Below are 24,396 nucleotides of genomic sequence, written 5' to 3' on the forward strand. Positions count from 1 at the left end.
CCTCTGCCTCCCAGTCATCACAGAGAAAGGGGGGAAGGTGCTTAACACTTACTGAATGTCTACGTGCCAGGCCTTGTGCTTAGAATGGATGAACTCAATCAGAACTCCCAATAACCACATGAGGTTGGCACCACTATTACCTCATTTGACAGAAGAAGCTGCCAGCCCTCACAGGTGGAGTAACTTGTCTAAGTCCCTTGGTTCATAGCAGTTGAGTCAGGATTAGAACCCACGGCCTTGGCTTTCCCTCCTGCCCCCACCGTCCTGCCTTCCTACACACTCCCCCCACCCCACTCCCATCCACTGTATGTGCAGCAACCCACAGTGCTCAGGACCTCCTCCAGGAAGCCTTCCCTGACTATACCTCCCACCCCATGTCTGGACCTCTCAAGCATTTCAAGCTCCAAGTGTGGTCCACAGACCAGCAGCTTTGACATCACCTCAGACCGACTGAATCAGCATCTGCATTTTAACAGGATCCCCAGGTGATTTGTGTGTGCATTAATATTTTAAAGATGCTGATTCAGAAAGCAGCAGGCAGAACCTCGGATGAGCAGTTAGCAGCCCAGCTCCCTCTGTTATCTGCCATGTGGCTGTGGGAAATTCGTCTCATCTCTCTGAGTCTCCTCATCTGTGAAATGGAAATGTAGCAATACCAGCCCCACTCCTGGATCCTGTGAGGGCTAAAGGGGTCACTGTGGACCACAAAGGGCTTTGCAAATCATCTTGATGGCCACCACAATTGCTCCTCTGGAAGAATGTCTCCTGCCTTTCCTGCCTCTGTACCCCCTACCTCACCAGCACTGGGCCAGGCATCCAGGGGTACCAAGCAAATGGCTGTTGGGTGAAGGCATGACAGATCAAAGTAGGGATGACCAAGTGATGACCTCAGATTGGGTTGTGCCGAGCCTTCCACACCCCCCACCATCCCCCATGCAGTGGGTCCAGCCAGGTACCAGGCGGAAGGAGCGCAGCACCGACAAGTTGCTCATGCGGGACAGGCCCAGCTCCATGAGGCTAAGGATGACGATGATGCTGTCGAAGATGTTCCAGCCCTGTTGGAAGTAGTAGTAGGGGTCGAGGGCAATGATCTTGAAGGTCATCTCTGCTGTGAAAATCCCTGTGAAGACCTGAGGAGGGAGCAGGAATTGTTTGGGATGGAAAGACTCCCTGGCCAGCAGGGGCACCTGCCTCCTGACTCTTGCTGTGGCAGGGGCTCCCTCCAGGGCTGCCAGCTCTGATTGCGCCCAGGCTCCCAGTAGGGGTTTGCTTGGCTGTGGCCCAGCCCCTTGGGGACAGCTCTCTTCTCCAGCCTGCTCTCCCAGCCCTTCCAGCTGCTCACCAAGCATACCAGGCACACCAGCTTGGCCTTCAGGAATGGCCTGGGCCCTTCGCAGGCTCCACAGAGACTCACAGCTCTAGGGGGCACCTGCGATGGACAGTGACATGACCTAACACTAGACTTCTGATCCGTGTGTCCACAGGAAGGGCTTTCACCCATCACATGCCAAATCCATGCATCAACACGATGCTCATGGCTCCCCTGACCCAGGGCCTCTGTCCTTGCTGTTCCTGCTCCTCACGAGGCCTTTCCTCCTCATCTACCTGCTGGACTCTGCCCACTGTGATAATCAGCAGCCATTGCTTCCCGAGGGCTACGTGCCAAGTGCTGGTCACAACACTTTGCACATGTTGTTTCTTTTGATTCATCCAACAACCCCATGAGGAAGTATCATTGCCTGCAGTTTACAGGTAAGGAAACTGAGGCACTGAGAGGTTAAGTAACTTGTCTGGGGTCATGTAGCTATTAAGTTTGAGAATGAGGAGAGGAACCTAGTGCTGCTCTTCAGAATTTAGGGAAACTTCCTCTCTTCTGGAAACATTCCTGAGTGGGCAGAGGCTGAGCTCTGCCCGGTTCATTGACTTACGAGTCCCGAGCTGCCCAGCCTTGGCTGGCAGAACCCTGTGGTCAAGGATCCCATGGTGCAGTGGACCAGAGAGCTGTGCCAGCTGCCCTGCAGTATGCCAATTGATGGGAGCCTGGTTCCCAGAGGAGAGAATGTTCTGTGACGGTGTGGATGGCAGGAAGTCAGGGTCCTGTACGCAGGGCCTCTTGACCATGCTGAGGAGTTGGGGGGCTGTCCTGAGGGCAGTGAGGAGGCACTCAGGGTCTTTTGGAGGGGAGGGCTAAAGCCAGAGGGCCAGAGTACCCCTGAGAACAGTGTCAGGCCTGCAGCAGTTGTGAGGAGGTGGGGGTCAAAGACGGGCATGGCTGAGGCACCTCGCTGGGGTTGGCAATCAGGTGGGGAGGTCACTCTGGTCTGGGCACCCGCCCTGACGGGGCTCTGTGCTAGGAGAGGCATTTGCTGGTCACCCCAGTGCCATCCTCTCACCATCAGCTCAGAAGAGGCCCTGTGGAGGTGGGCTGGAGGGCAGCGGGATGCTGTTGGCTCAGAGAGAGGCACCGGGAGGGCAGGTGGGTGGGCTCCTCAGCACTGCCACACAGGGCACCACCCACCAGCCCAGCCCTCCTGACTTCAGGGGTCCCTTTAGTGCTTGTGCCCAGAGGGAACTGCTCCTACCTCAGCCGGGTCTTGGGAAAGGGAGGGACCCTGAAATCCTCCAGCCTCAGTTTGCATTCCTCACACGTAGAGAGACAGCCTTGAGACCTGCTTCTCTCCCCAGCACCCAAACCTGCTTTCATAACTTTTCCAACCCCTAGCCCCATTGCCTGTTGCTCTCCTGTTCCAGCCACACCTGTTCCTTGCTGTTCCCTCCTCGGGGCCTTTGCACTTGCTGCTCCCTTTCCCCGGGTCGTGCCTTTCCCCAGCCGCATAACTCACTCCCTTCAGAGCCACCTGATCCATGGGCGTCCTGGTAACTTTAAATGTGCCTCCCTCCCACCACATTCCTTATCCCTCATCCTTGCTTCGTTTTCCTCTGCTTCACACCACCATCTAACAACTATTTGTTTACTGAGCCTCTTCTGTTTAGAAGATAAGCTGTGTGATGGCAGGGACCTTTCCCTACTGTACCTGGAACGGTGCCCAGCCCATAGGTCGTCCTCTAGTATCTGTTGAATAGATGTACAAATGTTTGAGCCTTTGGCCTTCCGTGCGCCATATCCTGCCTGTTCCGTGCTGCTCCGCTTGACTTCCGGGAGCCTTCCCTACCCAGCCTCAGACACACACAGCTGTGCTTAGAGCCCTCACTCAGCAGCACAGCCTGCACAGCTTTGCTGAGAGCTCCTACAGGTGGGGCCCGGGTAGCGCCTCCCTTGGACCCCCACTTTTGGTCTTCCCCAGCACTGCCAGGGTGCACCAGGGTGGGTCTGGCACCCATGAGTGCCGACACTCATTTCTAGAGAATGGAGCTCAGGAAAAGCCCTGCACCTCACTTTGCGCAGGCTCTCAGCTGTTTTGGTGGTGAGATGGCAGTTATCAGGTGGAGCTAGGACTCAGGAAAAAAGAGACAGGAGAGGCTCTTAGGGAATGCCCTTCGGGGAAATGATAAAAGAATTTTCAGGGATCAACAGCATCACCTGGAAGCTCTTTGGAAATGCAGAAACGTGCAAGGCCCCAGACCTGCTGAATTAGAATCTACATTTTGACCAGATTCCTGGGATTCGAACTTCAAGTGCTGTTTTTGACCCTGAGCTCTGAAACTTGGTGCACTCTGTAATCACCTAGGGAGCTTTAAAAATATGGATGCCTGGGTCGCATCCAAGAGATTCTAGTTACATTGGACTGGAGTGGAGCCCAGGTGTGGGGATTAAAAAAAAAAAAAAGAAAAAACAACTTCCCAGGTGATTCTAATGTGCAGCTAAGCTTGAGAAGTACATACATTTTGGTAACAGACCTCTTCCTTCCACAGGCTCATGCCAGGCTTTCTAAGGCCATGCGATCAAAGCTTCATGGTTTAAGATATGCAGAGAATGGTGGCCAGGCCCGGGTTCCAGAGCAGGGGCTGCCTCTGTGTGATCTTGGGCCAGTTTCTTCATCTCTCTGAGCCTTGAGTGTCCTCATATATAAAATGGGGATAATAATAGCTCCATAGGAGGTTTCTAGGAGTTACAGCTAATGGCTGTAAAGTGGATACTCTGTATGAGAGGGCGATTATTGTTACTGTCAGCAGCATTTATTATGATTGCTGAGAGTGGCCAAGAGCTCCAGACCCAGGCAGGGGCTGCCTTCAGATATAAACAACTCTGCATGTTTTATAGGCTCACTGGGATCTGGCAGATAGAGGCTCTGAGCATGGTGACCCACTTCCCCTAACTCCTGGCAGGAGGTTCACTGAGCAATGAGTGCAAATGGCCGCTTTCCAGGAATTGGGGGAACTTATGGGGAACCCCAAATTCTCTTTGACCTTGGCATATGACTTTAATGGGACCATACTCCATGCACTGCAAACCTGTATTTAAAACATAATACCTTATGAACATCCTTCCATGCCAATTAAACACAATCTACAACATCACTCTTTTTCTTTTTCTTTTTTTTTTACATTTGTGGGACATTCCACTGTACAGATGTGCTATAACTGGTTTAGCCATTTCCCTGTGATGGTCATTCCTTTTTCCCTATTAAAAACATTGCCACAATAAATATCCTTTTACATGCTTGTTTTAAAACAACTTGTCTAATTCTTTTCTTAGGAAAGATTTCTGGAGATGAAATTGTGTAGTCAATGAACGTTTTCAGAGATTCTGACACATAGTGCTGAATGATCCTCGGAGAAAGGTTTTAACCAAGTCCACAAGCTGCATGTGAGTAACTGCTTCCCTTTAACTATGCTAACATTGGGTATTCCATTCCCATGACCTTTTCTCATCCAACAGGACACTCTTGTTTTATTGGACATTTCTTTTTATTTTGTACTTCTTATTTGGTGAAATTTCCTGTTCATATCCTTTGCTCTTAATTGTTCTATTAACGTGTTTGCTTTTTTATATGGTTTATAAACATACTTTATATATTAAGGATATTACCCTTTTGTCTATTAGTACTATTTGTATTGTCACAATTTTCCTGATTTGTCATTTACCTTTATTGTATTTGTTTACATTTTAAAATATTTCAGGATATATACTTTAAGTATAGGATAATAAAATGATTACCTGTGCACCCACCACCAAACTCGAATGAATATTAACATTATGCCATATTTGTTTCAAATCTTGCTTTCTTTTTCCTTACCAAAAAAAAAAAAAATAGCAAATACTTAAATAGCATTTGATGTATGCCAGGCACTGTTCTAGTGTTTTACATATACTAAACCATTTAATCCTTACAAAACCGTAAGTGATATGTAATGTTTATTATCCCCATTTTACAGATAGGGAAACTGAGATACAAAGGAGTTAAACCAGTAATTCAAATGATGGCTTCCACTATGAATTCTTACCCATCATGTGCCATCACAAATAAACCAGGAGCCACCCATAGTACTATATTCATTCCAAGGTAATCACTATCCCAAATTTGATGTTTATCATTTCTACACATTTTTACATTTTTAATGTATATAACAACAACACATAGTATTTCTGTATTCTTTTAACTTTATGTAAATAGGCTATGCTTTATATATTCTCTTTTATTCTTAACATCATGTTTTTTATTCTTTGTTCCTTTTATTCTTAACATCATGTTTGAGATTTATTGACACATGTATAAGTATTCATTCTAATCGTGTACAGTATTTCAATGTATGAGTACACCACAATTTATTTATCCACTTTATAAAATTAATGGGCATTTATGTTGATTCCAGTTTCCCCTATGACTAAAAGTACTGTAAAGAACTTTCTTATACATGTTTCCTTGTACAGATGTGTGAGACTTTCTTAAGAAGATATATATATATATATGGAATTGTTGAGTTGTAGGGTACACAGTTTATATCTGTGATTTACCAAATATTGTTCAATTGCTCCCCAAAATCGTTGTACCAAATCCACACTCTTACAAGCTGTGAGTTCCCACTGTTCCACAACCCTGTCAACACACAGAAGCCTATTTTTTATTCTGTTAGGGTAAAAAATAGTATTTCAGTGTTGCTTTAATTTCCATTCCTCTGTTTCTCTTCATTTGTTTATAACCATCTGAATTACCTCTTGTGATTTGCTTGTCATTTCCTTTGTCCATCGTTGTGGTTGTGTTTTTATCATTTTGTCACTATCCCTCTTTTCCTATTGATGTGTAAATCTTCAATATTGCCTGGATTCCATGTATTTCTGGTTAAATACTTATCATAATATCAATTTCCAGTTTGTGGTAGTGAGTTCACTTAGTTTGTAACATCCCTTGTTGTACAGAGATTATAAATTTTAATAATTTATAATTTAGCAATCTTTTCTTTCATGATATAAGCTTTTTGGATTGTTGAAGGCCTTCCCAATCCCAAGATCTTAAAGCTTTTTTGCTTGTTTTTATTCTAAAAATTTTAAAGTTTTGCTTTATCACATTTAGGTGTTAAGTCCAATTCCCCTGCATCTAATTTATGAATATGATGTGAGGTAGGGATCTAAATTGATTTTCTTCCATGCAGATAACCATTCTCCCAGCATCATTTATTAAACAGTCCCATTCTTTTCCTACTGATTGTTTTATTTTATTTTATTTTATTTTTTGAGATAGGGTCTCACTCTATTGCCCAGTCTGGAGTATAGTGGCGTGATCTTGGCTCACTGCAACCTCCACCTCCCAGGTTCAAGCAATTCTCCTGCTTCAGCCTCCTGAGTAGCTGGAACTACAGGTGCATGCCACCACATCCAGCTAATTTTTGTATTTTTAGTAGAGACAGGCTTTCACCACGTCGGCCAGGCTGGTCTCGAATTCCTGACCTCAGGTGATCTGCCCACCTCGGCTGGCCTCCCAAAGTGCTGAGATTACAGGCATGAGCCACTGCGTCCAGCCTTCTCCTACTGATTTATAATGCCACCTCTGTTATTTATCAAGTCACCAAATATGGATTGTTCTATTTCTGTGGTCTCAATTCTGTAGCACAATCTGTTTTTCCACCCCTGCACCAATACTATAATATTTTTAGCTTTATAAGATATCTTAACATACTATGGTAAATTCTCTACCTTAGTCCTTAATTTATCTTGATCTACTTTACTTTTCCATATGAGTCTTAGGATTATCTTGTCAAGTTCCATTAAAAAAAAGTATTGAGATTTTGACTGGAATTACATTGAACTTATAGGTTAATTTGGGAAGAATTTGTATCCCTACAATATTCATACTTTCATTCATGAAAATGGTACGTCGCTCTACTTTTATGTCTTCTTTTATGTTTTTCGGCAGTTTCATAATTTTTTCATGTGAAATTTGCATATCTTTTGTTCTATTTATTGCTAAATTTCTCATAGTTTTTATTGTGATCATAAGTGGAAACTTTAAAAATTTATTTTCTCCAGCTGATTGTTAATGGTGACTAGGAACACTATTTGGAATACTGAGGCTGTACCCCCTAATATTGTTGAACTCTCGTATTAGTTCTAACAGCTTCTCTGTAGATTTTCTAAAATGATCTAAATAGACAACAACATAATCTGGAAAATAATGTCAGATATGTTTTTCTTCCTTCTTTCTTCTATGTCTTCTCTTCATCTCTCTACATTACGTTCTGGGCAACTTTATTAGATCTAAATTTACAATCATTTAATTATCTTCCCAACTGTATTAATATGCTATTTGATGCGTATGTTGAAATTTTAATCTCAATGTCTATATTTTTCATTTCTGGAGATTTTATTTGGTTCTTTTTCAAAGTTGTATTATTTTCTTATGTTTTTAATCCCTTATTTTATGTCTTTAGTTATTATGAAGGTTTTTTTTTTTTTTTTTTTTTTTGAGCAGAGTCTGGTCCTGTCACCCAGGCTGGAGTGCAGTGATACGATCTTGGCTCACTGCAATCTTGGCCCCGCTGGGGATCCAAGTGATCCTGCCACCTCAGCCTCCCAAGTAGCTAGGACCACAGGTGCACACCACCACACCCGGCTATTTTTGTGTATTTTTAGTAGAGACAGGGTCTTGCCATGTTGCCCAGGCTGGTCTCGAATTCCTGAGCTCGAGCAATCTGCCTGCCTCAGCCTCCCAAAGTGCTGGAATTACAGGTGTGAGATACCGCGCCTGGCCAATTATGAACATTTTTATCATCTCTATCAAGCAGTTCTACTATGTGACATTTTTAAGGGGATAACCTGATTGTGTCTGCGTGTGTGTATGTCTGCTGACTCTTCCTCATGGTGGAATATTTCCTTCTGTGTTTTATAATTTGGGAAATCCAGCCTGACCTGGGCTAAAGGTGTGTCCTTCCAGAGAAGTTTTGTTCCCTTTTAGGGGCCCCAAGACATCATTCTAGGATCACTTTCTATGTTAATTTTTTAGATGTAGGTTCCAGGACTACTCAGGTGTAAATTTGAACCCCAAATCTGTATAAGGCCAAATCCATAGTCACAAGCCTTTCAGGGGTTACTTTTTTCCTTTCCAGCCCTGGCTAAGACAGGGATTCTTTATCATTTCCCAGGGCCTGTGTGTAGGTTTTTTCTGGTTCACCATTTTTCTGAATGTATAGTCATATCCTTATGGGGCTACTCAGTTTCAACCCCTACTCACACTGTCCCAAGGTTGAATGTCTTGTCTCTACATGCTCATTAAAATCCAAGCCTCCAGATTATGCAAATCAACACCTCCCCACCCCACCCAGGGCAACCACAGAGCCATTTCACATGTTTACTGCTATGGTTTTTAAGCTTTTTTTTGTTTTTGGCACTTGGGGTTTCTGTTAAAGTAGCCCCTCTTATCTACGGGGAATACATTCCCACAAGGCTCCTAGTGAGTGCCTGAAACCATGGATATTACTGAACCCTATATATACTATGCCTTTTCCTAAATCTACATACCTCTGATAAAGTTTGATTTATAAATTGGGCACAATAAGAGATTAACAACTTCTCTTTGTCATATATTTGGCTTCTCTTTGGCACATCCGTATTGCCAGCAACATTACTATTCTGCTTTGGGGAATAATGATTAAGTAAAATAAGGGTTACTTGAACACAAACACTGTGATACCACAACAGTCTACCTGATAACAGAGATAGCTAGTAAGTGACTAATGGATAGGTTGCATATAGAGCATGGATACGCTGAACAAAGGGACAATTCATGTCCCGGAGCAGAATAGAGCAGGACAGTGTGAGATTTCATCATAATACTCAAAACGGTGTGCCATTTAAAACTAATGAATTGTTTATTTCTGGAATTTTCTATTTAATATTTTCACGTCATAGGTGACCATGGGTAACTGAAACCATGTTTCCATGGTTTCAAAATTGTGGATAAGAGGAACTACTGTACTTTCTCATGCACTTAGCTATGTAATTCAAAGGATGTTTCCTGTATTTTAAATTGTTTATTAATAGGAGACTTTTCAGATTTTCTTGTCCATAATGTTGCTGGAAACAGAAGTTTCATTTGCCTTTTACTTTTATTTATGTGATGGGCTAAAAAGTTAGCTAAATCTATCAGTCTTCTCCTTTGTGGAATTTGTCTTCAGAGACATGCTTAGAAAGGCTTTTCCCATGCTGATTATTTACTCGTGCTTATTTTTATGGTTTTGTTTCTTAACACTTAATATTTAAGCTACCTAGAATATATTAAATGCAATAAAATCAAAACCTTACGTATTAGTAATAAAGCTATTCAAACAGAACAAAATATAGCTATAACACAACTACATTGCCTGTTATCAATATTTTAACGACAAGTTTAATACAATGCAGTTCAGCTACAACTTGCTGACCCAGTGAAGCCACCAGTGCTGTTCATCACACCTAACTTGCTGCTCAGTCCAACCCAATGGTCACAACCTGATAAAAACACACTCAACTGAAACCCTGCATAACTACCATCTGAAGACCACCCAACATTTCCAACAGTGCCATGAGACTTCTACCCATTGAGATGTAGCTTTGCCTTCTGTTTGCACATAGAAGGAAAGAAAAGTAAAATTACAGCAAGTTGACTCAAATTGGTGAAAAAATTTGAATAGGCCCCGCAGAGAACTACCTAGAGTCCTGGGTTTGGAAAGTAAGAAGAAAAGAAAATCCTCATACCCCACAGTGTGAGAGACCTACCTGCCTATGGTGGGTCACTTGAACAGCTGGGCCTGAGACAGGCTGGGTCTTCAGTAAGAGCAAGCTTAGATCAAATGGGGCCAGAAGTCCCCCTACCACCCCCACACCAACCTCGATGATGATCTCAGAAGCTCCTTTTTAAGGCCAGTGGGCTCATGGCAACTCTGCCCTGGGATCCTCTAAAGATGGGCTGACTCTGTTTACCTCGACTGATCCAATATGGCCCTGTCCTGGGAGTTGAGAGATGACCAACTCTGCCCCTGCCATGTCATCCCTCCTGTCTCTGGGCCTCAGTTTCCCTATCTGTATAATAAAGAGGCAGGACTTGATTTGGTATCAAGAAAAAAAAAATCAGAATTAGAATCCAGACATTCTGACTTCCAGGAGCAGTCTAACAACAACAACAATAGCACAGCTATCATTTGTTTTGAGTGCTTACTCTTTATCAATCTATGAGCCAAGCATATTATACACATTATCTTATACAGTCCTCATTACCTTCCTATGAGGTTGATATTGTCATACTAATTTCACATTTATTGAATTCAACAAATATTTATTGGGCCAATTACTGAGTAAACTGCTTGAGATCAGCTAGTTAGTAAGAGCTGAGTCAGAATTCAAATCTGGCTCTGCCTGATTTACTTACTACACCCACCCAGTTATCCATCCATCCGTCCATCCATCCATCCATCCATCCATCCATCCTTCCCTCCTTCTATCCAACCATCCATCCACAATTTCCCCCATCCAACAACACTGATGCAAGCTCCGTCCATAAGAGAACTACTTCCTTCTGCACGCATTCTCCTCCACCTACAAATTACAAAATCTCAAGTCTCCACACATTTCAGGTTTACCCCCAGCTCACTTTTGTTTTCTAGATTCTGGGCATCTGCATAAACTTCTTTTCACTCCACCCTCCCACTCCAAATCTACATTTCTCAGCTCCTTAGAAGCCGACCCTGAGATTCCCTCCCTCCTCCAAGATGTCCTCTATGATGATTCCCACCCTCAAAAGATCCTTCTGTGTGCAGGATCCCTTCTTCCTTACCCAAGAAGGCTGTGCCAGCTGCCCGAGGTCCCCTCCTGCCAGGATGCCCATTTGAGAGCCAGCTGCAGGCAGCCCTTACCAGGTTTCCGACCTGCAGCATCTCCTCGAATTCACTTGTCATGTTGTAGTGCTCCAGCGCCATGAAGAGTGTGTTGAGTACGATGCACATAGTGATGGTGAGGTCAGTAAACGGGTCCATGACCACCAACTTCACTCCCTGCTTGATGGACATCCACAGCGGGCAGCACTCCCAGATCAGGTAGCGCTGGGCGAGACGGTTCCAGCATGGTGGACACTTGTGGCGAGACTCCTCTAACTCTGAGGGGACAGCCAATGAGTTAGTTTGATTCTGTTGACTGAGTCATATGTAACTGGAATACCTTCCAGGAAAGATTTATGACTTGCTCTGGGAGATGACAGGGCTGCTAGGTGACAGCGGGACAGTGGGAGCAGGGAAGGCCGAGGGAGTGGGTGGCCTGTGTCCTGGCTCCTTAATCTGGAAATATGAGAGAAGAGGGCCATAGGGACAGGAAACAAAGATGGAGATGGGGAAAATGGGGACAGGAGAGATTATCAGGACAAACGTACAACTGCTTAAGACAACAGTCCCACATAGATCTGGGGACACTCAGGGGAGGACAGGCTGAAAATGATGAGACAGTAATGGGGACATGCAAGTTCGGACACGAGGACACCTGGGACAGAATGGGCAGGGACAGATGTGGACATCTGGGATGTGTCAGGACAAATGGGAGAGGGGATGCCAAGGACAGGCTGGAAAAGATGAGAATACATCCGAGATAGGAGGGAACAAGATCAGGATGGGGGGTGCCCCATTCAGACTGGAAGGGATGTGGAGTTGCCTAGGGCAGGAATGGCTGGGAAAGATGTAGGATGCCTGGAATAGTCTGAAGTAGATATGGGAATAGCTAGAACAGGCATGGGTATGCTCAGGACAGGATGGTCCTAGATAGACATGGTTATGGTTGGGAGACGATGGAATGAGACTGACAAGCATCTGGGACAGGCCAGATGTGGGAGTATTTGGTAGAAACACAGGCATGGTGATACCCAGGAGAGAACAAGCTGAAACAGATGAAAAGACATGGAAGGACAGGCAAGGCTACACAGAACAGAGAAGGCTGGGACAGTGTGGGGATGTCCAAAGCAGGCCAAGACAAATGGGGGATGCCTGGGTCAGGCTGGGATAAAGGTGAGGGTGCCTGCAGCGGAAGTGGGGGGTGCTTAAATGACCTGGGGTTGCTGACCTTCCAGTGCGCTGGTGAGGACACTGACTGCGCTGAGGGCCCGCTGCCGTGCTCCTGGCTCCTCGAAGCCATCTACACACGGAGCCTGGGAGGTCAGCATCTGGGGCCCGCCTGGCTCCTCCGATGGCGTGGTCTGAGTGCAATCAGGAGATTTGCGTCAGCCTGGGGAAAAGGGTCCTGCCCCCAGCTCCTGTCCTGCTGGACCTGGGGAGGCCGGTCCAGACTCAGGCTGGGGATGCCACAGGGATAGGATGAAGGTCTTGATGGGACACTGGATGCTGGGCTTCTCTGTTCCCAACTCCCTCCCAGTTAAGAACTCCCTCCACCCCTCCTCCCAATCACTGTCTCCTTCATTCTTCTTTCTTCTTCACTGCCTCTCATCAGCAGTGATTCCTGAGTGTGGTCAGGAAGCTACACATATCACAGGTCCTCCCTGAGCCTGATGCTGCCATACACATTAGTACATGCAAAAATGATCTGGGAGTCTTAACTGACCACAAGTTTCCTAGCGTCAAGAGCATAAAGAAGCTGAAAAAAAAATCTAACATGCTCTAAGATAATGCTAATAGAAGGATAAAGTACAACGCTTACATATGGCTGGTGGGGGGCTGTGTCTTTTGTGGAGGCAGTTAGGCTGGATTTACCAAGAAAATTTTAAATTGGCCCTCAAGTCCTCGTCTAGTAATCTAACTTCATAAATAATTACACATGTGCATCAAAAATACACATAAATGATGTTCATTGCAGCAGTGTTCCTAATACCATAAGAACAAAACACCAATCAATAGCAACCATATTCAAATCAATTATAGACACAGTCCAACTCTGGGCTCTGATAGACAACAAAGAGAACGAGGCAGTTCTTTGGATGCTCCCATGCGGACATCTCCAAGACAAACAGTTTGATGAAAAAACAAGAAAAAGATCTGGAAAATGCATACCAAATAATTAAAGTGGACATATCTGGGGAATGGGATTGTGGGGCAGGGGAAAAAGAGGGAGAAGTTCCCTTTTCACTTCATGTACTTCTGCACTGTGGGGTTTGTTTTCACCATGCATGCACCATTTTTATCAGTAAAAAACCCAGGCCTGGAAACAGCCCTGGTGAAGGGAGGTGGCAGGCAGGCATTCTCTAGGCTTACCTGGAGCCTCCCACAGAACCAAGGAGGGCCAATAAAGCCTTCACTTCAGCAGGGCCCTGCATGACCACGCCCAGGTGCTGAGCTGTTCAGCATGCAATAGCAAGACTCTAATCTTCATAGGGCAGAGGGAAGATGGGCCTAGATTAGCCAGGGTAGAAGAAGCAGGGCATAGGGTGGGTACCAAATAGATCTGGGCTCAAGTTAAGGACATCCCGGCCATTGGTAGGACTGCTCTGAAATGTTGCCTAGGGAGGTAGTGAGCTCCCAGTCATGGAAGTATTCAAGTGGAGGCACCTGAGAGGGCTGAGGTGGCTGGTGCAATGGTACTACCCTAGGTCCAACGCAACCATGAATTTGGCCAGCTTAACTCACAAGCAAGTTTTAAATTCTCCCAACTTCTCCCCTCCTTCTTTGCCATCTATGATAGTTTGGTTATCACTTGGCACATATGCACTCTCTTTCCCCTCCCACCGAGGGTGAATTAAACTTCCCTGCCCTGGGCATGAATGACTTGCTTTGGACAACAGAATGTTAGTGGACATGCTGTGAACAGAAACCTCAACTGGGCTAGTGCTGTTTATCTTGCTCTTGTGCTCCAGGAATTCTCCATGAAAAGAGCTTCCCCAGATAGCTGTCACCCTTTCAGCCTGAGCCTCAGAACAAAGATGCAGAGCAGCCCTGAGCCTAACCCACAGCATGGAGCCCAGCCCAGCCAGCATGCAGTCTGCAGCAGGGCTTCCCAGCTAAGCCTAACCTACATGGGCCATGTTGTAGTTAACTTGCAGATAAGTGAGCATGAGAATAAAGGCTTGTTGCTAGAGATTGACTTCTGGGGTAGTTTGTTACACAGCATTATTATTATAATAGCTGACTAATACACCATCCTAGTCCAGGCAGTCATCTTCTCTTTCCCAAAACCACTGCAACAGCCTCCTAACTGGCTTCTTTTCTTCTTCTCATCCCTGTATTCTCTGCATAGTAGAAAGCGATTCCTTTAAAAAGTAAATCAGATAATGTCACTCCTCTGTTCAACAACTTCTCCCACCCTACTCCTCCCCATCTTACTCACACAGTATATCCAAACTTATCTATGGTCTAGAAGGCCCTGCACAGTCCAAATCCTAACTCATGAAATTCATTTTAACGTTTCACCACACCTGGCCCTGTTAGTCCCTCTCATCCTTTGGATGTGTCCTCCTCAGGGGCTTTGCACTTGCTATTCCCTCTGCCTGAACGCCATTCCTCTGCATCTTTAGGGCTGGCTCCCTAAAATCATTTGCCTGTCAATTTTAATGTTACCTTCTTGGGAAGGCCTTTCCTGAGTATTCTAATAGCCCTCATCCTCATCCCTCCCCTTAGCAGCTTTCTATCACATGACTTATTGCTACCTGAAAATATTGATCAGTTTACTGTCTTCCTAACTATGGTATAAACTCCAAGAGACAGTGATCTTGCCTTCTTTGTTCACTGCTATAACCCTGGAGTCTCAACACTGCCTGGCACGCCACATGGCAGGCTGGCACTAGATAGATATTGGTTGGATGGATAAATTCTTCGGAATCAATCGGAAGGCTTGGGTTAGAGTTCCAGCTCTGTTCCTAACTTGCTAGGTGGCCACAGGAAATGAGGATGGAGATTTAACATGTAGGGGGAGAAAAGGAATGGATATTCAGTGTGCTTCTCCCACCTCCATCTGGACTTTTGGAACCAGGCAGTCTCATACAAGCAGGGGGCAAAGTAAGTCTTCAGCCCCTACCTCCCAATCTGGATAAACTGAACGTGAGCTGTCTGCTGGGCTGGCCCTTCCTTCCCATCCTTGTTGATTAGGCACCCACAGTGTGCCCAACCCTGTGCTTTGTTTTCAGACTAGAACTGGGCAGAAACGTCTCACTGGGGACCCAGTGGAAGCACAGAAGGCATTCCCAGGGGCCTGCAGCCTGCTAATCTCTTTGACTCTTCAAATGTCTCCATCTTGGTTCGCTAATTCCTTTAACTTTGCAAATGACCCTGTCTTGGCCTGCTAATCCCTTTAAGGTTACAAATGGGCCCCACAGAAGTGAGAATGGGTGAAGTCAGAATTCCTGGTAATGAAGTGCTTGAACTTGGATTCCTCCCGACATGTGCAGTACAATGAGATGATTTTCTCCTTAATGAGATTAGGAAATTCTATTAGCGCTCCCAGCTGCTGACCCGATTCCATGAGGCTGAGGCTCCAGGGCTGAACCTGCCTGGTTTAGTGTTCCTGGAAACTAGACATCCCACCCTTCAGATGGGCCAGGGCCTCCCCAGCTCTACCTAAAGCTGTGGTCTGCCCCCAGGGGTGCCCAGTTTCCTCCCTTCACCCTGTGCTCCAGAGGAGTGTGGGGCCCTGGGCATTCTGCAGTGTACCCCAGGATCCTCACTCCTTCCTGCTTACTAATACCAATAACAGATAATACTAATGGCTCTAACACCAGGCAAGTATGGGTCTCAACACTGGACCTAGTTGCACTCTTTCAGTCCTCACCACAACTTGCTGGCATATAATTTTCACTTTACAGATGAGGAAATTGAGGCACAAAGAGATTAATTAACCTGTACCAAGTCCCACAGATTGAGCGAGAGTCTGAGTGGCACAAAATAAGCCACGTGGCTGGGAGCCCTGCATCTTCAGGCCATCCTCCACCTTCCTGGTCAAGCCTCCCATCTGTTCTACCTTCCTTTCCGAGTGCGCCCTGCAGGCCTTGGGGGTTGAGCCAGATGTTCAGCTTTTTCCTGGGTGGGCTGCTCTGGTCACTGTGTTGGGGGCCTGGGGTCAGCAAGGACACCTGATGGCTGATTGGGCAGCCATCAGTCTGTCATAGAACTGACTAAGTGACCAAAGCTCTGATTGGCCTTTCACAATCTGGCCAGTCCCTTCCTATCACCTTTGTAACAGTCACTGCAACTTCTCTCCCCGTCGCTCCCTCTGTTCCAGCCACACTGACCTCGTGGCATCTCCTCCAACAGGCTAGGCAGAGTTCTGCCTCAGGGCCTTCACATTTGCTGTTCCTTGTGCCTGGAACAGGCTTCCCCAGATGATGGTAATGAAGGCTTTACTAGTTGTGACATAGTTAACTATCATCCCTCTTTATCACCATTACACACAATATAGACATTTTTTCTTTTTGATTTTTTTTTTTTTTTTTTTGAGATGGAGTCTCACTCTGTTGCCCAGGCTGAAATTCAATGGCGTGATCTCAGCTCACTGCAACCTCTGCCTCCTGAGTTCAAGTGATTCTCCTGTCTCAGCCTCCCAAGTAGCTGGGATTACAGGCACGCGCCTCCATGCCCGGCTAATTTTTGTATTTTTAGTAGAGATGGGGTTTCACCATGTTGGCCAGGCTGGACTTGAACTCCTGACCTCAGGTGATCTCCCCACCTCGGCCTCCCAAAGTGCTGGGATTACAGGCGTGAGCCATCACACCTGGCTTTCTTTTGAGTTTTGTCTGTCTGTCCCCATTAGCATGGATGCTCTATGAGGGCCCAGTTTTTTTTTTTGTAAGTTTATGCACCTAGAGCCCAGCACACAGTAGGTGCTCAACAAATATTTGACGTGTATTTTTGGACTTGGCACTGGTGATCAGTTTGGGAGACCAGACCTACTGTGGTGCCTGCATCTCGGGGCTGGCTCACCGTGTCTGGCGGGTGCTCTAGCATCACAGGGCGGAGGAGGTGGCTTCCTGGGGATGTGGCCTCTGGGTCGCCTGCCCCCAGTAATGAGACCACCCCATTGCAGTCCACAGTGCTGTTCTTTTTGCCATGGAGGGCGTGGCCAGGAGCTGAGGTTCCGGGACTGGGCTGTCCCTGGGCACTGGTCCGGCGCAGGGGCCAGGGCACCAGCAGTGATGTGCGGTGGCTCTCGCTCTCCCCCGCTGTGCTGTTTTCATCATCTGCAAAATCTGCTTCAGAACCCAGGTCTCGCCGGCGAAAGGTGAAAATGCTCCCGCGGCTGGAACGTGGCTTCATAGAAGTCCTGCTGAGGCCATGGGTGAGGCTGAGATGATTCTAAGGGCACGAGGAGAGGGGACACGACCATGACATGTGCTCTTCATGTGCTCCCAGCCTGTCTTTTGTGCCACTGGCCTCAGCTAAACTTCTCAGAGCATTGAGGGCTTTTTTGGCCACACAGGAACTGGGTGGGTTGGGCCGGGGGTATTTGGAAGAGGGGATGTGGGGTTAGAGATAATCCTGTATCTTCTGGGATGTCTACTCCCCTCAAATCTATGTCTCTGGAGCTGGGAGCCTGAAACTTAACTGGGCTTGGAGTTAGAGCTCAGGCTGGGCAAGGGAGAAGGAGGCAGGAAGGCTCCTGGTGTTGCAGACAGGCCCAGCCTGAGGAGGACCTGGGGCACTCAGAATGGCCCCTCACTCTTATGGGCATGTCCTTGAACTCCTACCAACCCATACCATGGGGTCTCGTCCCCCAGCCCCGGCTCTAGTACCGGGATACTGGCCTCAGGTTGGGGATATCACAACACCCAAAACTACCCTGTCCCTCTGCCCAGAGCTCCCCTACTCTAAGGAAGGCCATGGGAAACAGGAAGGGCAGAGATGAGCAACCATGGGGGCTGTGACTGTACAGGGGCCTAGCATGATGGGATTTTCATGCCAGACCCACCCTGGAAAAGCTAGAACCACAGCTGGGATTACCATTGCTCTGGGACCATCTTCTGAGTCAGACTTGGGGAGCCTGTCCTCCCCACACTCCTCAGTTCCTGAAGACATCCGTTTTCTCCTCTTGCTTCTTCTCTCATGGCTGTTTACTGGGGCCAAAGGGGACATCTCCAAGGAGCTACGGGACACGGTATCCACACCCCTGATGGTGAGGGCCTGGAAAAGAGTGGAGGAACAGATGTTTCCATCATTGAGACTTTGTGCAGCCTCAGGCTCAGGCAGGCCAGGCAACTTTCAGTGACTTGGTTTTCCCTATCAGTAAGTGGACTTGCACACCTACCCCAAAATGAGGACATCATGGAGATAAACTCAGACAGACCCAGAATGTTTTGGGAAAGATCAAGATCCAGGAAGGAAGATAGGAGTGGCTAAAGTGGGCAGCCTTGGAAGACGGCAGTGTGTGGAACAGGTGGGAGGTGGGTGTAGATGAGCAGAGAAGTGGCAGAACCAGAAGGCAGAGGCTCTTCTAGAAGGTTTAGCTGGCCAAAAGTGTACTGGAAGATGTGGCATGGGGTAGTGAGAAGAACAAGTGGATGCTTCTAATAGCTCTGGCTTCTAATAGCTCACTCTATAGCCAGCCTCCAGGCTCCACCATGTGGGGGACTAGGGATGGCTAGGGCAGCATTGTCAGTGCTTATTTTCTGAGACAGCTCTGTTCTCTGACATTGGACCTTCTTCACTACCCCACCAGAAGGCATCCCTTGACCAGAATAAACTATGTGCATGTATACATGCATCTCTTATCCAGCATGCACTATGCTCACAGGGACCATCTTTACCCAGGAGCTACCACCCAGCAGGCACCATTTTTACCCAGCTGGCGCCACCTTCACCTGGAAGACATGACGACCATAGGGAACAAGTTTACTCAGCACAAGCCACACTCATAGGACCCACCTTACCCAGCAGATGTCACTTTTACCTAGTAGGCTCCTCACTAACAGGCACGTCTTAACCCAGCAGGTTCCAAATTTTTACTCAGCGATACCACATTCACAGAAAATATCTTTACCCAGCAGGCACTGCACCATGCCCACAGGCACCGGCTTTACCCAGCATGCACCATGCCCACAGGCACCAGCTTTACCCAGCATGTACCACGCCCACAGGCACCAGCTTTAACTGGCATATACTCCACCTATAGGCACCTACAGTCGGGTGAGGGCTTAGAGGCTCCTTGGTGGCACTGCTCACCCACCTCGTGTTCTTTCTTGAGCATTTCCATGGCCTCCTGGAAGCGCTTTTCCTTCTCCTCGGTCTCAGCGATGGTGGCTTGGTTTTGCTCCTCATAGGCCATTGCGACCACGGCCAGGATCAGGTTCACCAGGTAGAAGGACCCCAGGAAGATGACAAGCATGAAGAAGATCATGTAGATCTTCCCTGCGGACCTGAGGGTCTGGGGGAGCAAGGGGGCAGAGGTCACCCTCACTGGGGCCCCTTCTGGGTTATGGCATTTCCAAGTCACCTAGTCTAGTTGTGCCAGGGGTTCAAATAGCCATAGCCTAGGGAGGAGGGTAGAGATGTCCCACCTATAGAGAGGGACATGTACTGACCTGCAGAGGAGAATGACCTGCACACAGCGGGACTGTGTCCCACCCGAGGAGGGAGGCAGAATGTTCCACCCAACTCAGGGCATGCTGTGCCCACAGAGGGAGAATATTCCATCCTACAGGGAGAAAGAGTGTCCCACTCACAGAGCAGAGAGCATCCTATACAAAGGGACTGGTACTTCATCACCAGCAAAAAGAAAGTTTCTTTGCTGCTGATCCCTTCTCCCTCAGAATCAAGGGTCCTTGTCCCCTGTCCCCTCCAAAGCTCTCACCAGTGGGGAGGCTGCTGGGGCCACTTCTGGCTAGTCACTTGTGTAGCCTGGACCCTGAGCCCACACTTGCTGTCCCTTGTGGGCACACACACACCTGCTGATAGAGGCGCTCCCAGCAGTCCTGCGTCATCAGGCGGAAGAGTGCAAGAAAGGCCCAGGCAAAGGAATCGAAGCTGGTGTAGCCGTGGTCAGGGTTCTCGCCTGCCTTTAGGCACCGGTAGCCCTCCGGACATGTCCTGCAGCCACACACAGAGACTTTGTTCCATGCCGTCAGGGGTCTGCTGCCCTTGAGACCCTTGCTGGGCCGGACTTGTCTCCCTGGGCAACCCAGTTTATGCCCCACAGCTCAGTGAAGCTGAGCTTCACAAACCTAGTGCCACGCTGCTGGATCCTGCCTCCGTGACTTTGTTCGTGCTGTGCCTCCCGCTGGGACACTATCTTCCTCTTTACTCTTCTTATATGTACTCTGCTAGGCCTAAATCAAGCTCCCTTCTGCCCATACGTCACACCATCCCCAGCTACTATCAAGTTGCCTCTCCTCACAGAGAGGAAGCACACAAGCCTGGCTCATGTCTCTTCCTCTGCCCATCTACCCCATGAGGAGTTGAGTACAGCATGGGCATGGGGGAGAGCAGGGTTGGGGAGAGCAGTGAGCCTCGGCTGAGCTGAACAGGATGAGCCCAGGGCAAAGGCAGGGCCATGGGGTTGAGAAATGATTCTGGAGGGGATGGGCTGGGGCTTGGCCATGTCAGGAGCTCATTTGCACAACTGTGCACACAGCCACTGGTTCAGTGAGGCAGATTCACAGTTCACAGAGCTGGAGGTGATAGCCTCTCTCCAAAGAGGAAATGCTGGTCTGGAGTCATGTGTGCATGTATGTGTGTATGACACACACACACACACACACACTCACACACACACACACACACACACGAGGGACTTAGCAAGTGGATGGATGCATCCAAGGGACCTCTGTGTCTTGCTAATGCCCCAAGACCCTCCAGACAATCTCTTTGGTGACAGGAAGGAGGCAACAAACTTGGTACTTCTCCTTTGAGGTGGCCCTCTGTGACCCCCTTCTCCAACACTCCATGGCACTGTCACAGTGATCCAGGCCCTGGTGTGCACAGGGCCCTGGAAGCTGCACATGGCTACTGGGCATCTCAAGGAAAGTCCAGGCTGCTGGAGAAACCACATTCGCTCCAAGGGACAGATCAGCAGCAAGGGAGGGAAGACTGGAGCTGGAGGGAGCAGTTCTGGGGAGCTTCTGGAAGGGAATGGAGCTGGGGGTGGGCTGGTTGGGGGGCTGTAGAAGGCATCCCAGGCTATCCCTCAGTCCCAGCCCACCTTCAGGGCTCCGTTAGCTCTCCCTGCAGCTCTGTCCCTGACCTTTCTCCAGCAGCTGTCTCCTCTGTGCTGGGGGCAAGGTGGGGAAGCTGGGGAAGGGTCCTGGCAGGTAAGGGAGACAAAAGAAGGCCTCGCTGTCCCTGGGGTCAGGGCATAAATAGAAAATACAGTCAGTTGAGAAAACACCAGGAGACTCCCCTGGCAGGACAAGGAGACCCGGGGTGGTAGGTGCCACATACCCAGCGTCAGAGCTGTTCCCACACAGTAACACATCGGAGGTGCCGTTCTTGAGCAGGTAATTTTCTGTAAGAGAAACATCATGCTGGTGAGGGGCACTCTGGCCCAAAAGCTTCCGCCTTGCATCCAGGGCTCTGGGGAGGTGGAGACCTCACTAGCAGTCTTCCTTCTTCTCTGCCCCTTCCCTGCCCCTGCCCTCTGCCTGGCCAGGCTTCAGGCAACTCTGGCTGTGCCTCTGGCCTTCCTCCTGTTCCTCTGCAGACATCCTGCTGCCAGTGCCCCCATGCTCTCAGAAGACACGGGAAGCCCTGGGCAGGGCCTCAGCTGTCCCCACAGGAAGCTTCTGCACCCTACCCGAAACCACTCAGGGGGCCCACCAAGGCCAGGAGGCAAGGGTCTGGGCAGTTACGGCTTGGCTGCCGAGTCACTGTGGGGCCTTGGCCGGCTACTGCCCAGCTCTGTACTCACTTCCACCACATAAAATGCTGGAAGTGATGCCTGCAATAGTCACCATGCTAACGCTGTGGTCTGTCCGGATGGGGCTACACCAGACAGGACCGCCCGTCTTGTCCTCTCCTTTCTGTGGCAGTCATCAGTCCCCAACACTCACCATTACCTGGCTTTGTCTTAGGCGACAGTTGTCAAAGCATGGTCCTCGAACCAGCATCATCAGCATCAAGTGGAAACTGCTTAGAAATGCAACTTCCTGACTGCCACCCAGACCTACTGACTCGGAAACTCTAGGGGTGGGGCCCAGAAGTCTGTTTTCCAGAGCCTTCTAGGTGACTTGGGTGTACATGGAAGTTTTAGAACCACTGTTACGAGGCCACTGCTGAACTACTCATTGAGTGTCTATGTTTCGTTTTCCAAAGTGGACTGCTGGTGTATGTAAGAGGCCCTAACTTCAGAATGGCCCTCAGGGTCATTCTGGCCCAGGGTCCTGTGGCCTGGAATCTGGCCTTGCAGCAGCATGTACCTCCGAAACAGACCAATGGCTCTAGTCAAGAGTGGTGCTGGCCATCAGCCTGGAGAATGGAAGTGTGAGCCACGGGGCAGTGAAACAACAGAGGGGCTCACACAACTTGGCACAATCATTGGGCTTGTTCCAACCCTGTTGCAGGGTTCTAGGGTACACGTATACGGAACGAGCATCCTGGCAAGGAACACTGACGTCAACTGGGAAATCTCCATGCCAGCTAGGTGGGGCTTCACTCTGAAGCCTCATCAACTACGCTGGCTCCATGTCCACCCCTTTCCTAAGCTGACACTCTGTGGGCAGGCTGGTCACCTTGCCATTGCAACACTCTAGGGTCAGTCCCATCTCCAAATGCCACAGCCAACTGGCCCTCTATCTAACTCCATACTTTCCACTCCTCAAGCATTGCCTCCCCGTCTAGCCTGGGAAGTCACAAGGCAGGCCCTAAGTCTGCTACCCGTCTGTCCTCTGTCTGGGTCTCTGGGGGATCAGGCAGGGCTTGAACAGCCCTGGAGGCCTGCCCTCTGGTGACGCCTGTGTGGGAGGTGACCCCGGTCTGCTGGTCTCACAAAGTCTTCCCCAGCTGCAGAGCAAGTTCGCACCTGGATCACTGAGGTAAAGGTCCAGGGATTCCCAGACCAAGCCGTCAGCCTCCACGGAGCCGTTGGTGCCGTTGAGCGCTGTGAAGTTGCGCACGCACTTGTGCCTTAGGTTGCCCATGAAGAGCTGCAGGCCGATGAGGGCAAAGACGCTGAGGCAGAAGACTGTGAGGACCATCACATCAGCCAGCTTCTTCACAGACTGGATCAGGGCCCCGACGATGGTCTTCAGCCCTGGGGAAGGCAAGAACAAGCACGGGGTCACCCAGGGGCACCGAGCTCTGTGCTCCACTGGTGGGGGGCTGGGCCTGAGTTGAGCTGGGGTGGGGCCAGAGTAGGCAACCAGAGGTGGGGACAGAATAAGGGAGGCTTCTCCTGGGCTTTGAGACCCAAGCCCCACTTTCCTCACAGCTGAGATTCTGTCCTGATTTCCCTGGGCAGGAGTCTAGGCTGGCTTTGTAGTTTCAGAGGGAGCCTGCTCCTCTTTGCTCTTCACCAGCCAAATATATGGCATGGGTGTGGAAAGTGCTGCTTTCTTGAGACAACACATACTCAGAGCATGACCCCCTTTGGCTAGTCTGAAGGTGTGCTAAGCCTACCCCTTTTAATGTAGTCCATGGAAAAGGAGATGGAGGCAATTGAGGGGCCTCAGCCTTGATCTTGAGATGGGGAGAAATACAGCCATTCCTGCTGGGGGTCCTCCTGCCCCACTGCTGGGGCTGGCTCTATTTGATGTACAGGGAGTGTGGATTGTTTGGAGGAAACTAGGGGCCCAGGGTCTGGTCGGGTAGGGGCTGAGGGCTGTGGTCAGGTGTGTGCTGGGGGCTGTGGGTGACGGTCTGGCGGGGTCACGGTGGGTGATGTCTAAGGGGCCTGCGCTGGCTCAGGCCCACCTTTAGGGAAGGTTCAGGAACAGGACTGACCTGCATTGCATCTTCTCACTTGCCCTGTCCCTCTAGAACCTCCCCACACCCCCATCCATCCCATTCCCCATAGCTGAGAGGCTGTGTTCTGTTAGTTGCACAGCCTAGCTCCCTGCAGAAGCCAGCACCACATAGCAGAATGACAGAAAAGCATGTGTAGACACCAGTCTGGCCCTTAGCGAC

At 48.7% G+C, this 24,396-nt stretch overlaps 1 protein-coding gene across 2 annotated transcripts in view; it reads right to left on the reverse strand.

Moving 5' to 3' along the window:
• The window catches only part of SCN5A (sodium voltage-gated channel alpha subunit 5), a 101,672-nt gene that overhangs the window by 38,371 nt on the left and 38,905 nt on the right, over positions 1 to 24,396 (reverse strand). Inside the window, exons 7-15 of one of the 2 annotated variants that reach the window (XM_057301688.1) lie at positions 23,294 to 23,524; positions 21,718 to 21,781; positions 20,226 to 20,367; positions 19,508 to 19,705; positions 18,286 to 18,465; positions 17,269 to 17,640; positions 12,473 to 12,605; positions 11,284 to 11,522; positions 957 to 1,130 (exon numbers count right to left, since the gene is read on the reverse strand). In XM_057301688.1, the coding sequence (XP_057157671.1) occupies positions 957 to 1,130; positions 11,284 to 11,522; positions 12,473 to 12,605; positions 17,269 to 17,640; positions 18,286 to 18,465; positions 19,508 to 19,705; positions 20,226 to 20,367; positions 21,718 to 21,781; positions 23,294 to 23,524 (1,733 nt within the window). Of the gene's footprint in view, positions 1 to 956; positions 1,131 to 10,689; positions 11,523 to 12,472; positions 12,606 to 17,268; positions 17,641 to 18,285; positions 18,466 to 19,507; positions 19,706 to 20,225; positions 20,368 to 21,717; positions 21,782 to 23,293; positions 23,525 to 24,396 lie in introns of those variants that run through there. The other variant, XM_034956141.4, reaches the window with a different exon arrangement.

This window comes from Pan paniscus, chromosome 2 (genome assembly GCF_029289425.2).
Source record: "Pan paniscus chromosome 2, NHGRI_mPanPan1-v2.0_pri, whole genome shotgun sequence".
NCBI classification, from domain to species: Eukaryota; Metazoa; Chordata; class Mammalia; order Primates; family Hominidae; genus Pan; species Pan paniscus.